This window comes from Limanda limanda, chromosome 16 (genome assembly GCF_963576545.1).
Source record: "Limanda limanda chromosome 16, fLimLim1.1, whole genome shotgun sequence".
Taxonomy (NCBI): Eukaryota; Metazoa; Chordata; class Actinopteri; order Pleuronectiformes; family Pleuronectidae; genus Limanda; species Limanda limanda.
In genome coordinates this window covers 2,484,204-2,501,532 of record NC_083651.1, presented here as the reverse complement: position 1 = coordinate 2,501,532, position 17,329 = coordinate 2,484,204, and the positions used below count along the sequence as shown (strand labels likewise).

At 46.0% G+C, this 17,329-nt stretch overlaps 1 protein-coding gene across 1 annotated transcript in view; it reads right to left on the bottom strand.

The window, feature by feature from the left end:
• Positions 1-515: 515 nt before the first annotated feature.
• Positions 516-17,329, bottom strand: part of satb2 (SATB homeobox 2) — a 33,567-nt gene continuing 16,753 nt past the window's right edge. Inside the window, exons 7-13 of the mRNA XM_061088973.1 lie at positions 16,648-17,234; positions 14,430-14,642; positions 14,225-14,311; positions 13,484-13,636; positions 10,730-10,924; positions 1,091-1,291; positions 516-1,004 (exon numbers count right to left, since the gene is read on the bottom strand). Coding sequence (XP_060944956.1) covers positions 516-1,004; positions 1,091-1,291; positions 10,730-10,924; positions 13,484-13,636; positions 14,225-14,311; positions 14,430-14,642; positions 16,648-17,234 — 1,925 coding nt within the window. The remainder of the gene's footprint in view (positions 1,005-1,090; positions 1,292-10,729; positions 10,925-13,483; positions 13,637-14,224; positions 14,312-14,429; positions 14,643-16,647; positions 17,235-17,329) is intronic.

The following is a 17,329-nucleotide window of genomic DNA, read 5'->3' as shown; positions in this document are numbered from 1 at the left end:
TGTCCTGAGGATTCGTAGGATCCCAGAGGTCAGAGAGGACCCCGGGATCCTGTCAGTCTAATGTCCATCAGCAGGTCCCGTCCTGTGGGAGGAGCTGGGACGTCAGAGAGGACGAGCAGGGACACGCCTTCTCTGACTGATAGATAGAAAGTTCTGTGGGTGTGGTTTGGTGCTTGTGCCTGTTTGCCGCTCCGAGGCCTGAACTGCAGGAGTCTCACCTGCTGAGAAAAGCCTGGAGCGACTCGATTAAACATTTGTGTAAAAGCTGTTTCACAGTTACGTTGTGAACCTGCTGTCTTTGGCTGAGGTAATTTCACTCCACACATCAGGTTTTCACAGATGTGTGATCTGGGATTGTCACGATAGCGAGTCTGTCCGGTCGCAGTATTTCAGTCGAATGGTTTTTCTTGTGTCATGTGAACCAACTGAGACGTTTCTGTGCAGCCGTATTCCATCAGTTCATCGTGGACTCTCCTCCCTCTCTCCCGTCTCCTGTCCTCTCTGTTTGTCAGTCTCTACCTCTGGTAGTCGGCCGGCTCTCTGGGACTGGAGGAGGAGCTCCCGGGGGCCATGTGCCCCCCCGGCCGGCTGTGTCCCTTGTCCTTCCCGTCCTCCTGACCCCCGGTGGCTCCTGAGGACGCCTGGCCGGAGCCGGAGGAGGCTGACGGCTGGTTCAGACCTCCTGTGCTCCCGGCGTTCCCCTCTGTGGACGGGTAGAGGTCCTCAGCGCCGTCCTCACTGGACTCCGGGTCCTCGGAGCCCGACAGCAGCTCCTCTTCTCTGTACTCGCTGACGTCCACCCCCCCGCTGGCGGCGGCCCCCTCACACAGCTCCTTCAGGCGGCCGTGGTGCTTGACGTGGTAGCGCTGGTTCTGGAAGAACTTGATGATGGTGTGCTTGGGCAGGTCCAGCTGGGCCGACAGGGTGTGGATGGCCTCCTGGTCCGGGTACAGGCCCACGTCCTGGATGAAGCTCTGCAGCATCCCCAGGGCCTCCAGGGAGATCTAACAGGATCCAGAGACAGATTCATTAACACCTTGTAGACACACTTTCCCTCCGTGGGTCCTGAGCAGAGAGGACCGGACTCTACCTTGGTGCGTGATCGTGGCTTCTTGTTGCTCCCGGCGCTGCCGACCGACCCGGGACACCCGCCCGGTCCTGAGCCCAGGTTCTGTGGGCAGTCCTCGTTCCCCGGGGGGGGTAACGGCTCCTCACGCATCGGAGACAGGCGGTGCTCCTTCATCGGCACCGGGGGCGGCCGGTGGAGTGCCTGACGAGAAAGACAGAACAGCTGATTAATGGGGCACAGTGACCCCTGATCAAGACTGCAGACAGGCACTCATCTCAAACAACTCAATGAAATCCACAACGACCAAGTCTTTGACCTGAAGTCCTTTAAATTACAACATAAGGAAACATTTGTGGATTCTAGTCAGTCCAGTGCTTTTCCTAATTCTTTAATCTTCCACCCAGCATCAGATATTAAGTCCTGAGGATCATCTGCGGCTGACACTGACCTTGTGTGACTCAACAGATCTAATAAATCAACCAGTAACCCAGTGCACCTCCAGCACACAGTAGCCAGGGCTGCAGGTCGAGCCCGGGTGAGAACAAGTGTTTCACAGAGTCACAGTCTATTAACCTGCTCAAGGCCGAGGGCATCAAACTGTGTGTGTGTCCACTCGACCTTTGACCTAATGGGTGAAACACCAACCACCTGTCTGCCAGGAAGTGGCTTATTTACCCTCGTCTGACACCTCGTCACTATTTAACCAGCTCATTAAATCCCTCAGAGCGGCCGAGGCTCTAATGGTAGAAGAGAGGGATTCAAACGGAAACACTGAAGAACTGTTTGTGTGTCAGACATCGAGGAAACATGAAGATTAAACTGAGATAATTAGAAAATGCAAAACAAGTCATTGCACAGACATGAAAACTCCTAATGTATTGTAGTAGGTTTTATATTTGACCTCTGACATGAGGATGTGTTCTCATCCTGTTTGTGTGTTTGTTTGTTAAACAATATGTCAAAAACCCACTAAACTGATTCCCATGACATTTTGTGAAGTGGTGGCACGAGAAGCAGGAATCTGGAGGAGGAGGAGGAGGAGGGTTTGTCTTTGTCTGTCTGTTATTTAGCCGGATTAAGCAGAAACTACTGGATTAGTTATAATGAAACCTGAAGGAAGAACTCATTAAACCTCGATGTGGACACAGGACATCGTGAAACACGGCGTTTTTCAGGGATTCACTTTTTCTGGACGTCTCATGAAGGTGTGAGGAGAGGTTAGAGGAGGAAACATGAGATTTGAAATCACGACAATGAAGCGAAGGTGGAGAACTGATGAGTTGTGATGGGAGGCCCGTGTGACCATAGATATATATAAAGACTAGATGTCTCGTTCGACGGAGCCGAACGTCCGCACATGGCGGCCATCTTGCTACAGGCATCTCGCTCACCCATAACATTGTGTTGTAGTGGAACTTACTTTTTAAATAACCATATACTTGCTCAATTTTCAACCGATTTTTAAACGATCTGGTTTGTTATAAACGTCAGAGATGTAGTTATGACACTGCATAAATTATTAAATTTTTTAGAAAATAACATAATTATTCATAAGTATGCAGTGTCATAACTACATCTCTGACGTTTATAACAAACCGGACCGTTTAAAAATCGGTTGAAAATTTAGCAAGTTATGGTTATTTACCAATTCCATCACAATGTTATGGGTGAGCGAGCTGCCTGTAGCAAGATGGCCGCCATGTGCTGATGTCCGGCTCCGTCGAACGAGACATCTAGTCTTATCTATGCGTGTAACAGCAGCGAGCAGGCTGGTGTGTTTTTGTGATGGTAGGAGCCAGCGGCGGCGTTGGGCCCGTGTGACAGCAGCGAGCAGGCTGGCGTGTCGGAGGGAACGTGAGGACGCTGGTTGTTTGTCAGGAGGTTGATGTGTTCTGATGGGAGGAGCCAGAGGTGGCGTTGGGGCCGTGTGACAGCGGCGAGCAGGCCGGCGTGTTGGAGGGAACGTGAGGACGCTGGTTGTTTGTCAGGAGGCTGAAGTGAGAGAGCGCTGTGGTCAGGTCCCGCCCACTCGCCTTTAACAGCAGGGAGGGGCCTCCCCACTGGAATGCCCAGCTATAAATCTGTGGCGCATTAAAATTAAAGGACCCACATAAAGATAATAGTCATTGGCTTTTCTCTCTCCCTCTCTTCAATAATAACAGGGTATTACTTCAATAATACTGAGGGCAGGCCAGACCGTGAAATCGCTGCGATTTTATTTGCAGGGCGAGAGAGAGAGAGAGAGAGAGAGAGAGAGAGAGAGAGAGAGAGAGAGAGAGAGAGAGAGAGAGAGAGAGAGAGACCAATTTACAGGAATTCAGAAGGTTTCTCCCTTTTTCTGTGTCGTGTTTCTCTCTCTCTCTCTCTCTCCCTCCGCTGAATCCTCTGTTTCTTCCACGTGAGGGTTTCTCGATCTGGAGAGAAGCCGGTAGGAAGCCGAGCGGCCGAGGGAACCGATCCCCGTCCTGACGAGGACCACACAGCCACAATAATAATTAATTAATAATATAATTTACAGAGGGTAGTCATTTTTGAGTGAGTTAAACATGGAGCTAGAAACCTTCAACTAATGTGGAGCTGAGATCATGTGGAAGAAACAAAAGTGACATTTTGGGACGAACAACACAATCATGTGTCAGAAAGTGGTGACAACTTTTTCTATTTAGTTTTAAATTAGAAATATGATATTTTTTGTTATGAAGGACGTGTGTTTGAGACAGAGGCTGAAGAGAGGAGCTGCAGCGATGGACACTCTGAGGACAGTCATGTGTTTCCTAGACATTAGAGCATTTTACAGTAAAAACTGTTATTATCAACCTGAATATAAATATGTTTCCCTCAAAGTAGGATGTTCAAAATGTCACTGATACTTTTACTAAGTAATGAAAATGAATATTTACTTCAAACGCTTCAGATTGATTCGATGCTTATTATTTCTTTTCTATTTATTTCACATCTCGGTAGGAAGCCGAGCGGCCGAGGGAACCAGGACCACACAGCCACAAACATCCCCCCCCCCCACACACAAACTCACTGAGACACTTAATAACTAAATCGTGGAGGGGATTGCAAAACCTCTCGTCTCTCCACCCCCCCCCACCCCCCCTCTCTCTCTCCATTCACAGAGCTTCATCCTTCCTTCTGTTATTCGGGCCGACAGCGAGGACTCTTGGATCAATCGCCACACACACAGACTACCACACACACACACACACACACATGCACACACACACACACACACACACACACACACACACACACACACACACACACACACACACACACACACACACACACATGGTCGGGGGGGCCTGGTCTCCCTCATGTGCTAATGATGATGTTAGAGAGCAGAGCCAAACACACAGAGCTGGACTCGGACTTTATCTTCTCTTTCTCTCTCTCTCTCTCTCTCTCTCTCTCTCTCTCTCTCTCTCTCTCTCTCTCTCTCTCCCACCCTCCCTTCCTCCTCTTCTTCAATACAAGTTTCCCCTCTGTTTTTATTGTCTCTCCCTTCTTTCTCTTTCCTCCACTCAGGTCTAATGCACCAGGACACTAATGAAGTGGGCCTCTGCCAACATGGCTCCACGTCCAGATCAGCCCAGAGGAGGGCGGGTGCCAGTAGCCAGCCCCCCCCCCACCTCCTCCTCTTTCCACCCCCCCCCCCACCTCCTCCTTCCACCTTCCTCCCCTCAGCTCCTCCTCACCCTTCTAACACCTCCAGTCTTCTCTCCTCTCTCCCTTTCAGAAAACTAGATGTTTGATTTAACCAGTCTCACGTCTCAGATATTCATGAGCTGCTGTCACTTCCACGAAATAGTCACTTCCCCTTTAAATGATCAAATGATCCCTAATTTCACCCAAAATTTAAGAAAAATATAATTTATAGAGGGTAGTCATCTTTTAATACGTTAAACATGGAGCTAGAAACCTTCAACTACTACTAATGTGGAGCTGAGATCATGTGGAATAAACAAAAGTGACATTTTGGGACGAACAAGACAATCATGTGTCTGAATGTTCAGCTTCGACGTGAGGACGCACCCGACTGAGTGAGGAGAACTTTTTATATTTAGTTTTAAATGAGACATATGATATTTTTTGTTATGAAGGAATGTGTTTGAGACAGAGGCTGATGAGAGGAGCTGCAGCGATGGACAGTCTGAGGACAGTCATGTGTTTCCTAGACATTAGAGCATTTTCCAGAAAAAACTGTTATAATCAACCTGAATATAAATATGTTTCCCTTAAAGTAGGATATTAAAAATGTCACTGATACTTTTACTAAGTAATGAAAATTAATATTTGCTTCAAACGCTTCAGATTGATGCTATTATTTATTTTCTATTTGTTTCACATCCAATCTGAGTTCTCACTGAGTCCGAGCAGCTGCTGCACTGACTGAATCTTTGGACTTTAATCCAGAACAAGTGAAGGATCTGATGTCAGAAGAACTTCGGTGGTTTTGGCTCTTTTCACCTTTGTCGCCTGTGACTCCTCCCCCTCTCTGACCCCTCCCCCTTTCTGACCGTCACTTCAGAGCAACACAATGCCCCCCCCGCTCTCCCAAAACCACGAGGACCGGAGTCCTGCGGCCGGCGCTTCTCATGGCATGATTCAATATTCCTGAAAAACTTCTGCTCCCTTCTTTCCATCTCACCCTTTCCTCTCTCTCTCTCCCCCCTCCCTCTCTCTCTCCTGGCAGTGCTGTGAGTGCACTGCAGTAAAATGAAAAAGTTTTCTTTTAAACGTAAATCAAGGCAAATTACGACGCAGAACTATGAAAGAATTATAGAACATGAAATATTCATCTTCTCCTTAATGAGCTCTGGTCCTCCTGGGCCCCTAACTCTCTCTCTCGCTCTCTCTCTCCCTCTTTCTTTCTGTGTGTGTTGTGGTGTATATGTGTGTGTGTGTGTGTGTGTGTGTGTGTGTGTGTGTGTGTGTGTGTGTGTGTGTGACCCCCGGAGACGCCATTAACACAGAGATAAATATGTAATGAAAAAGAAGAAAAACCCTTTTCTCTTAGTTTTGTGCATGACTTCACCTTTCTGTTAATCAGAGAGATATGTTTTAATTTCCTCGTTCACTCATCTGAACCAGTGTGTGTGTGTGTGTTTGTGTGTGTGTGTGTGTGTGTGTGTGTGTGTGTGTGTGTGTGTGTGTGTGTGTGTGTTTGTGTCTCTCGAGGATCCGGGTGGAGGGAGCAACTGAGTCACTGCACATTCACTGATTTTTATTTTTTATATATAATAACGCGTCTTTGATGAAAAACCCTACACATGTAATGTTGTTGAGGCGAGCTGGGAGTGCAGCACATTCTGAGTGTGTGTGTGTGTTTGTGTGTGTATGTGTGTGTGTGTGTTTGTGTGTGTATGTGTGTTTGCAGTTGTACACTTGCACTGTTGCATGTTTTTTTCATTGGAACTGTGTGTGTGGTATTCATTCCATTTATCTGCAATTAAACAATTAACTTAATTGTGGTTCGCCAAAAAGCCCAAACTCCACCCTGCTACAGGGAGGAAGAGGCCACCGGGGGGGAGAGAGAGGGAGAGAGAGAGAGAGAGAGAGAGAGAGAGAGAGAGAGAGAGAGAGAGAGAGAGAGAGAGAGAGAGAGAGAGAGAGAGAGAGATTCTTCCTCTCCATGTGATCGAATGAAGGCGACAAACAAATGACGGATAATCAGTCAGTGTTGGATCTGGTTTAACACAGTGGTTCTTAATGGAGATTTCCAAATTCTGTGAGAAGAGTGAGTGACAGCTGTCAATCACACTGTGGTCCCCCCCCCCCCCCCCCCCCCAATGCATACAGAGCTTTGTGGTGAACAGTTATGTTGAAGAAGACTTGCACTAGAGACTGAGACATAAAGTGTTTCCCGATGTTATAAATCCACTGAGAAGACGAGTCAATGCTAAGGACGGGAAGACGAGAGGACGAGAGGACGAGAGGACGAGAGGACAAGGCTGTTACTACTTGTTCTAGTCCACCACTCCTGGGGTCTCAGCCCCGGTCACACACACACACACACACACACACACACTTACACACACCCTCAGCAGAAATCAATTTAGCAAAAACAATAAAGAAATAATTTATAAGGGCAGACTCTGCCAAATTAGCTGTGGGACGCACTTAACTGCTGAAGCCGTATGAATGAGAGCTGTGGAGCGAGCACCAGGCCCGTGTCAGTCATGAAGAAATGTGATGCTGCTGACATGAACACACACACACACACACAACACACAACACACAACACACAACACACAACACACACTAACACATACACAGCACCTGCAGATTTAATAGACACAGTCAGAGATCTCCCAGATGCCCCAGCATGCAGAAATGTCTCACGCTACTGTACAGCACATAGTGTCCAGTCCAAACACACACACACACACACACACACACACACACACACACACACACACACACACACACACACACACACACACACACACACACACAAACACACACACACACACACAGACCGACACATTCATGTTTCATGTGGTCGGTTGTTACAGTTTCAGAAAGCCTCTTATTGTCCAAACACAAAGCGCTCAGATTTCTGACTATCAGTGTGAGATTGTGTGTGTGTGTGTGTGTGTGTGTGTGTGTGTGTGTGTGTGTGTGTGTGTGTGTGTGTGTGTGTGTGTGTGTGTGTGTGTGTGTGTGTGTGTGTGTGCGGCAGATGGGACACATGTGTGGTCTGTGGTGGCAGGCCGGCTGGAGCCTGAGGTTTGGGGGGCGAAGTAGTCGTGAAGACAGTAACACACACACACACACACACACACACACACACACACCTCAATTCCCATTAATAAATCACTAGCGTTTCACCACGGTTCCTCTGCCTGTGTCTCTCGAGGTGGGTGGTGGGGGTGGGGGGGGTGGGGGGGGTAACAACATGGGCGTTGTGAGGTTAAACTTTATTTTTAGTCTTCTGGTGCGAGAGGAGCAGAGGAATGTGTTAATGGAGCCACCACAGCTTCCCCCCCGACTTCCCATCAGCCTTTTAATACTTTAGGGGAAAGAGTAAAGTGACTTGGCGTCGGGGGGGAAGTGGGCGGAGCCGCAAAAACAACCTCTACGATCCGGGTCGAGTTGCAAAAAATGGGAAGTTTCAGCTTTTGCCTGGTTCTGATTTATGACATATGGAATAAAGTATATGTGGTATATAATAGGTTTGCATGGAGAGGGCGGGGGGGGGGGGGGCTGGTGGCTGAGAGTGGGCGTCGCCATCGGCTCGAACACGCCAGGCTCACTCTGACCTTTGACCTCTGCTCAGAGCCGTCAATCAGGAGGACCATCAGCCGGTTAGCCAGTTAGCTTAGCATAGACACTGTGAACAAGGGTAAACTGGGCGAGTTTGAAAGATAACTCATCAAAAAATAACCTCTGAGTAATATTCCATCTTCTTTCTGCTTCTCTCTGGAAGTCGAGTAACCACCGGGCGTTTATGGGAAATGGTCGAGTGAAGATTTGATCACAAAGTTACAAAAGTCTTTTTATTAATCGTTGAAACACAAGTTTTCTGAAATGAGTCAGGAGAGAACTAATTTCATTTGGTTGCAAATCCAGGAATATCTTTTTTCACTTTATATAATATTACGAAATGTGGTGTTTTTCCACATTTTTGTGAATTTCTCAAGAAATAACAGAGAAATATGAATGTGTAGAGGTGATGATCCAGATGTGAAATGTATTTTCAATATGTGGATAAAGAGGCCGATGCTTCCCATTCTAGTTTTGGTCTGAGATCTAGTTAATATGACAGTTAATATTGGATTTATAGATAATATTCATGTAGCTTAATTTGATAATTTCCGTGATATTGTCTATAAACATGTTAACATCCTCTAATAAACCTAACAGTACAGAGTTTGAAAGATAACTAATCATCTCTTCTTTCTGCTTCTCTCTGGAAGTCGAGTAACCACCGGGCGTTTATGGGAAATGGTCGAGTGAAGATTTGATCAGAAAGTTACAAAAGTTATTTTATTAATCGTTAAAACACAAAACCTGCAGATCAGAGAACCATGAACCTGGTGGAGGTTCTGAAATGAGTCAGGAAAGAACTTGTTTAATTTGGTTGCAAATCCAGGAATGTTTTTTTTACTTTATATAACATTACGAAATTTGGTGTTTTTCCACATTTTTATGAATTTCCCAAGAAATAACAGAGAAATATGAATGTGTAGAGGTGATGATCCAGATGTGAAATGTATTTTCAATATGCAGATTAAAAGGCTAAATGCTTCCCCTTCTAGTTTTGGTCTGAGATCTCGTCACAGTTAGTCTTGTATTTATAGATAATATTAATTTTATGTAGCTTAATAGTAGATGAAAACCTGTTTGTGTATATTTCTTCTGTATCTGCAGCTTCTGATTATTAGATATAAGTTTTTATCTTTGCTTCATCACAGACGTTTGATGAAAGAGAGCAACACATCCGTGCGTTTCCTGCATCGATCTCCTGCCCCCCCACCCCACCCCCCCGCCCTCAGGAACTAATGGGGCATTTCCTCCTGTGCCACACCACCCAGCAAGTGTGTTTACTCTGCGCTCCACTGGGGCACAGACACACAAACACATGGGCACAGACACACAAACACATGGGCACAGACACACAAACACATGGGCACAGACACACAAACACATGTGCACACACAACGAGATCAAACGCCGCTGGACACGAAATGAATATAATAAGTAAACAGTAATGACAGGTGTGGTCTGCGAGGGAGGAGGAGGAGTTCCACTCTTCACTCAGTCGGTGTGTGTGTGTGTGTGTGTGTGTGTGTGTGTGTGTGTGTGTGGGGGGGGGGGGGTGAACTTGTGTATAAGTACAACAGACACACACTTTGTGGCTTTTATCAGTAGAGAAAACGACTTTTTATCTGGAGCAAAGATCAAAACAGAAATCGTGATGAACTGGTGATAAAGTATTTAGATTTTACTTCAGTTAATGTACTAATATTAGAGTGTAAATATACTTTATTCCTACCTAAAGTAGATTGTAAATTGTATATAATGTAAAGTATAATCAGGAGAATGTGCTTAAAGTACCCAAGGTTGTAAGTTACACCAATGTAAATGTTACTGGTGATTTTAAAAAAACGATTTTTGATTATTACATTAATGTGTGAACAGCATTTTTTACCATTGTAGTTGATCGTATAGAAGTATAGATAATTTTATATGTAAATAATATAAATATTTGATAAATGTTGAGGGATTATTGTTTGGTCTGTAAAAACAGATCAGAATTGTTCATTAAAACTAAACATCAATTAATAAAAGTTATTGGAAAGAAAAGCAGGAAATCTTTACATTCATGAAGAGAAGGAATAAATAAAATAACTTTTAGGGGATAACTTTGAAAGCAGTCAATATCAATTGAGTAATTATTGTAGAAATTTGAATTTTTTTTTAATCATATTTTATAAACGTTTGAAATGTTTAGTTCAGATCTGAATAAAGTTCTCATCTAGTTCAGGAAAAGTAAGTGTGCATATTTGTGTAATTAAGTGTTTAAAGGAAAGTATAGATAAATATGAGATGAGATTATGTGTGTGATGAATCTGATTCCATGTTGTTCCCTCAGGTCACATGACCTCTGGCCGTGTGAGCTCCATGAGGAGAGTGTCTGGTTTCTACCTGTGTCTCCTGTGGCAGGTGCAGCACGGTGTGCAGCCTCTCGGAGTGATGGTGCCTCGACTCCTCCTCGTACGCCAGGTCTCTGTCGGGCTGCGGCAGCGCCAGGAACCTGCGGATGGTGCACAGGTTCTCCCACAGCGTGCGGTTCTCCGGGCTCGGGTTCTCCTTCCACCGCAGCAGCTCGCACAGCCAACCCTGCAGGAGAGAGAGAGAGAGAGAGAGGAGGGGTTTAAAACAACAGGAACAATCACCTCTGCCAGGTCTGTGTGTGTGTGTGTGTTAGTTAGAAGATTACACAACAACCTCTGGAGAGATGTCCTTGATATTTTGTGGAGGGTGGAGTTTGACCACAGGTAGAACCCATTAAATATATTTGTCTATATTAAATGGGCTCTACTGAGTGTTATTCTATTTTGTTTTTATTTTGCTTTCTTGCTGAGAGTTGTTTTCAAAGTTTGATGCCCAAAATATATTAAATATATTTTTCTATATTAAAAATCTGTTTAAAATCTGTTTTGGTGTAATATACAGCCTTGGGTACTTAAAGAACATTCTCCTGATTATAGTTAACATTATATTAAATTATGGTGGGAATAAAGTATATTTACACTATAATATTAGTACATTAACTGAAGTAAAATCTAAATACTTTATAACGAGTTCATCACGATTTCTGTTTTGATCTTTGATCAAGATAAAAAGTGCTCGACTGGCTCTGTCTAAAGGTTAGAAAATCAACATAATCCATGAAGGTCTAAGTAGGATTCTGTCTTATCTCTACAGATGTGAGAGCATCAATCATCTCAAAGGACAAAAAAGATTGTCTCTCTCTAAATGAGGAACTACTGGATTTTGAAGAGAGAATATCGCTGTGGACCGTCTTTGTATTTCCTCTTTCAGGAAGTCTAAGAACGGATACTTTAACCCAGCAGCAATGACACTGGGTGAAGCAGAAGCAGAAGAAGAAGAACATGAACCCCAGGAAGAACCCATTAAATATATGTTTCTATATAAAATGGTCTCTACTGAGTCTCATTCTATTTTGTTTGTATTTTGCTTTCTTGCTGAGAGTTGTTTTACAAGTTTAATCTCCTCACTCTCTATCAAAAGGTTAGAAAATCCACATAATCCAGGAAGGTTTTAGTAGGATTCTATCTTATCTCTACAGATGTGAGAGGAACTACTGGAATGACACTGGGTGAAGAAGAAGAAGAAGAAGAAGAAGAAGAAGAAGAAGAAGAAGAAGAAGAAGAAGAAGAAGAAGAAGAAGAAGAAGAAGAAGAAGAAGAAGAAGAAGAAGAAGAAGAAGAAGAAGAAGAAGAAGAAGAAGAAGAATAAGAAGAAGAACATGAAGCATGACAGAATAAAGAAAGTTTTCAGTCCGAGCAGACGCAGCAGAACTAGCAGAGGAACCGAGAGCAGAATTGGAATGAGCAGGTTGGAGCTGCGTGAGGTGGCAGAGGAAGAGGAGGATGGAGGATGGGGGGGTTGGGGGGGGGGGGGGTTGGGGCTGATTGGGGGAGAGATGGAGAAGATCTGATTATATCTGCTCGACTGGTTCGGTTTGTGACACCAGCTGTTGTGTTCAACCAGCCACCTCGGGCAGCATGCACCGCTAATAGCCTGATCATCGCTCCCTCTCCGTCGCTCGCCCTCCTCGTGGCCAGCTGCAGCAGATGGGTGCAGTGAGCCGTGACCCCAGCCACCCCCGGACCCCCGGACCCCCCGACCTGGGAGACCACGCAGCCCGCACGCACATACTGTACACAGGATGCACATATTCAACACACACCTGGCACAGCCGGCCACATGCTACTGTCCTGACACACTGGACCGTGAGACCGAGTCTGAGTGAATTCAACTCGTGAAAGAAGGGATTTAGATTCTCTCCTGAGATTTATTCTTGTTCAAAACACATTTAATCTGTGAAGAGTTGTTTCTTGTTTGGTTTTTCCACATTTTCATTTTTGATTCAGCTCTTGATTTCTGCCCGAGGAGGAAAACAAACCTGTATCAGGTTTAGAGACAGAGAGAGAGAGAGTGAGGTAGAGAGAGAGGGAGGAGGAGTCTCAAGCTGCGAAAACCCAAACCAAGAGGAAATAATACAAAATATGAATGTGTTTATTTATTTAGGTGCTTTCAGGTTTGACTGTGCATCCACAGTGATGAAGCTTCAGAAGCAGCGATGCAGAGATTCAGCTTCTCCATCCTCTGATAGGTGGAGGTTAAGGTCCTGTCATCCTGTTGTGTGATTGAGTTTTAAATGTATTATTTTAATTTAATATGGTTATCGCTCCTGCACCAGAGAAGCAGTTCCATGCACGGGGATTTTAATCTTATTGTCTTTTTGTTTCTTTGGCCTGTGGTGAAGCTGCAGCTTTATTCCTGAAACTGTAAAGTGACCTGCAGCAGATCAAGACCCTGCAGCTGTTTCACATCTGCTCCACAAAGACTTGTTCACGTGTTTATTCTTCAGTTCGGTGGAAGCAGAACCCCCGACCTGAAGAATCACTTCTCGTCATGATGATGAGTCAGAGATGCAGCTGCTGGTCCCAAGTCTATTCAAAGTTTATTAATATTGAACGGTTGTTGAGATATGAGCAACACAGACAAACAGAGATTTCTGGAATCATTAGATAGATTCAGTCGATCTGAGAATCAGTTTAAAACACTCGACTGGTTTCTGCTCTGATCCAAATGGGAAGTGAACTCTGAAGTCCTGATACTTTCCTGTTCTCACAGTGACTCTCTCACCTGACTCTTGTTGGCGGCCACCTTGGCGAACAGCGCCTGGGAAACCTTCGCTCTCTTCATCTCCTGCTGGATCTCATCGTAGACGCCCGACGTGATGTTCACCAGCGACTCCAGCTTCAGCGGGAGCTCGGCGGCCGGACACGACGGTTTGGGCTGGAAGAGACGAGCACGGATTTGTTTGAGTAAAACCCCTCAGAGACGAACACTCCCGAGCAGATCCTGTGTGTGTGCATGTGAGTGAAGGTTATCGGCTGCTGATCGGCTCCGACTCGCCGTGGAGCTGCACATCTGCAGAGCACGTCTCCACAGGACTGGTGTTTACAGATCAAAGTCATTAAGTCTTTTGTCGTTCTCTGTTGTTTCTGTTGGAGCGAACGTGTATTGGCTCTCAGGCGACTTGTATACACAGTGTTTGAAGTCGTCCGCAAGACATGTACAGACCAGCGAGCTTACATTCCCTCAGTGTAAACCATGCTGAGATAATTTTACAGAGACATAATAAGAATCCCAGAGCCATGAGTGGGCCGTCGCTCTGACATCAGACAGAGCTTCTTATCACTGACATTGCTAAATCGTTTTGTGCACATGGAAAGAAATTTCCAAATACTGTGTAATGTCCTTAGTGTTTACAACATGCTCCTGTGATAGCTTTGAAGCTGTTGTCCCGTTACAAGCGGCTGAAAGACAGAGTGCATGGCGTGCTGCTGGCGGCTGGCGAGGTGAAGATCGGAGATAACTCACCGAGTTGGAGATCTTAGTCTTGTTCTTCCAGATGGAGGCCCAGGTATCAGGGGTTATCTGGTCGTCCAGGCTCCTCTCCCACACTTTCTATGCACACACAGGACACGCGGCATGTTACCATCACATGCTCGAGTCGCCATGGTTACTTGTGTTTTGACTGTGGGAAGTGACGCTGCAGGCGCCGCTGACCCCGAGGTTCTCTAACCTGTGAGAGGCGTGGCGGTCCGGGGTTGGAGGAGTTGGAGGCCGGGAGGCCGACCGTGGGGTTCATGGTTCTCTCTCTCTCCTCCTGGTAGATCCGGTCTCGCTCCACCTCCTGCAGGTTGAGGAAGTTCTGCATCGCTTTCAGGTTGACCAGCAGCGACTGGGACGCCGTGCGAGGGTCCTCCTCCTTCCTCAGGATCTCTGACAGCAAACCCTGAGCAACACAAACACACAAACACACACAGTTACACCGGCTGCTCCTGCTACTCACACGTCCCAAAGCATGGTTTCACCTTTTCTTCCTGAAGAATCATCACAATTAATGAGTTAAAATCACAACTTTCGAGTGTTAGGGGCCACAAGAAGGAAAGAAATCTGAGAATAGAGTCACTTTACAGAGGAAATATCAGCCTGTCACCTGTGGTAAAACTTAACTTTTAATATAAGTTTCACAAATAATGAAATACTACATTTCTCGATCTCCACATTTGAATAAATATCAGGACTTTGAAACAGATTGTGTGATTCTATACTATAATGACTTATTTTCTCATGACATTATAACTTCTCTGAATTCTTTCCTTCACTATGGCCCTGTACTCCGCCATATTAAAGTCCAATAATCCATTATTTCACTTCATTTCACACAATTTGATCCGTTATTGAAATGACCTCTTTTATAAACATTAAAAAATCATCATTAAAAGCAAGAAGCAGGAAATATTCACATTTAATGAACTGGAACTACTTGTGGGTATTTTTGCAGGAAAAGGGATCAGATGAAAATCTGAATAGTTTCCAAACGTCAATCAACTAATCAATCAATCCAATAACTGTTTCTTTTTACAAAATACATCAGATGTTATCAGTTCTACAACCTTCTAGTTACTTTGATATCCTGTAAAGTAACTAGTAACTAAAGCATTAGAAGAAGATACTCTAATGAAGTTCCAGTACTTCACAGTTGTACTTTAGTGTAGTACTTGTATGAGAAACCCTCGTATTGTTTAGCTAAAGTTTGTTATAAACTGAAAATGACTTCTGATAAAGAATGTAAACGTGTGGGCTGAACGCTGGCACACACACATGTATACATTCACCACACACACACACACACACACACACACACACACACACACACACACACACAGACACACACACACCTGGCCTCTGTAGTACGTCTTTGAGCCAACTGCCATTACATTGATCTAATGGGGCGTATGGTAAAAAGTTTAGCACAGCATGACTGCCTCAGGTAATCGTGCGGCTGTGAGGGCGGCGATGGAGACTCAACGACCCAGCTCGCCCCCCCGCCATGTTCCCGCTAATCCCACTGGAAATACCCCGAGGTGGGTGACCACTGAACGAGAGAGACGACAGCCAATCGGTGACAGCGATGGTTACTCGTGTCTGTTGAGTGAGAAAGAGCGAGCGCTTCACCTGACGTGTGGCAGTGAACCAGATCTACCATCAGTCAGTGAGTGGAGGGTTTGATTCCTGCCTGGCTCATGGTGTCAATCAATCAATCAATCAATCAAATTTTATTTGTATAGCCCATAAGATTTTTCTAAGATTTTAAACAGGAAGGAGAGATTAGATATTGGTCTGTAATTGGCTGAAACCTCCGGGTCTAGGGTGGGTTTTTTGAGTAAGGGTTTGATTACAGCTATTTTAAAAGACTGTGGTACATAACCTGATGATAATGACAGATTGATTGTGTTAAGTAACGAACTATCTATCAGGGGCAGAATTTCTTTAAGTAATTTTGTAGGAATCGGATCTAAGATACAGGTTGTTGGTTTAGAACCTGAGATTATTGTGAGTGATCAGAGAGAAGCTGTCTAAGTAATGGGAAGGATTCTCAGCCGTGTCTGAGATCTCTGTTGTTGGGAGGGGGGGGGGGTATTAGTGCCAATTGAGGGCAGGAGATGGTTGATTTTATTTCTAATAGTTAGAATTTTATCATTCAAAAAGGTCATAAAGATATTGCTCTTTAGGGATGGAGGGATACTGGGCTCGGTGGAGGTGTGACTCTCTGTCAGCCTGGCTCGGTGCTGAAGGATGTGATGTGTTCATGTTTAGATTTCCTATCTCCATGTTTTCCATCTACACCTCCCTCCTGTCTCTAGTTTCCTCTCCTCGCCGCCGCTCCTCTCCCTCCTCCACTCTCTCCCTGCGCTCTCCTAACCTCTTGACCCCCGGCTGCTCTGTTTTCCTACCTGTGTGCGGTTGAAAGCCACACGGGCGAACACGGCCTGGGAGACACTAGCTCTCTTCAGCTCGTCTCTGACCTGCTGGTAGATTTCAGAGGAGACTTCGGCGGCCGAGGGGTTGCTCCCTGGATGGTCGCCGGCTTTGGACAAGCCCCTGGGGATGGGCGGGTGGTTGAGGAACTGCTGGTTGAGGGCCTGCGGGTGCTGGTGGGCCAGCAGGCGGCTCACGGCGAGCTGCTGGTTGATGAGGTGCGCCATGGCGAGCTGCTGGCGGACCAGCTGCGGGGACAGTTGAGGCGACAGCAGCCCGCCTGGGCCCAGCAGGGGCTGCATGGCGCCGGGCGGGGGGGGCGGCGGCGGAGGAGGAGGCACCTGGCCCGAGCGCAGAGGAGGGCTGTGGTGATGGGCGCCGTGTGGCGAGGGCTGCTGCTGGGGGGGCGGAGCCTGCTGGAGGGGCTGAGAGGTCAGGTCTCCGGACGCAGCTTTGAGGAGCGGGCTGCCGGCGCCCATGTGACCGAGCTGGGCCAGGCCCGCCAGGTGGGGGGGGGGTCTCTGCCCCAGCACGCAGAAGTCGGCCATGTTGTCTCGCTCGACTGCAGAGGAGAAGAAGAGGAGTCACGTTAAAGAAAGGATGGTTCTGTTACTGATCAAATAGTCTTTTATATAAAAGTAAGTAAAGAAAACTGGC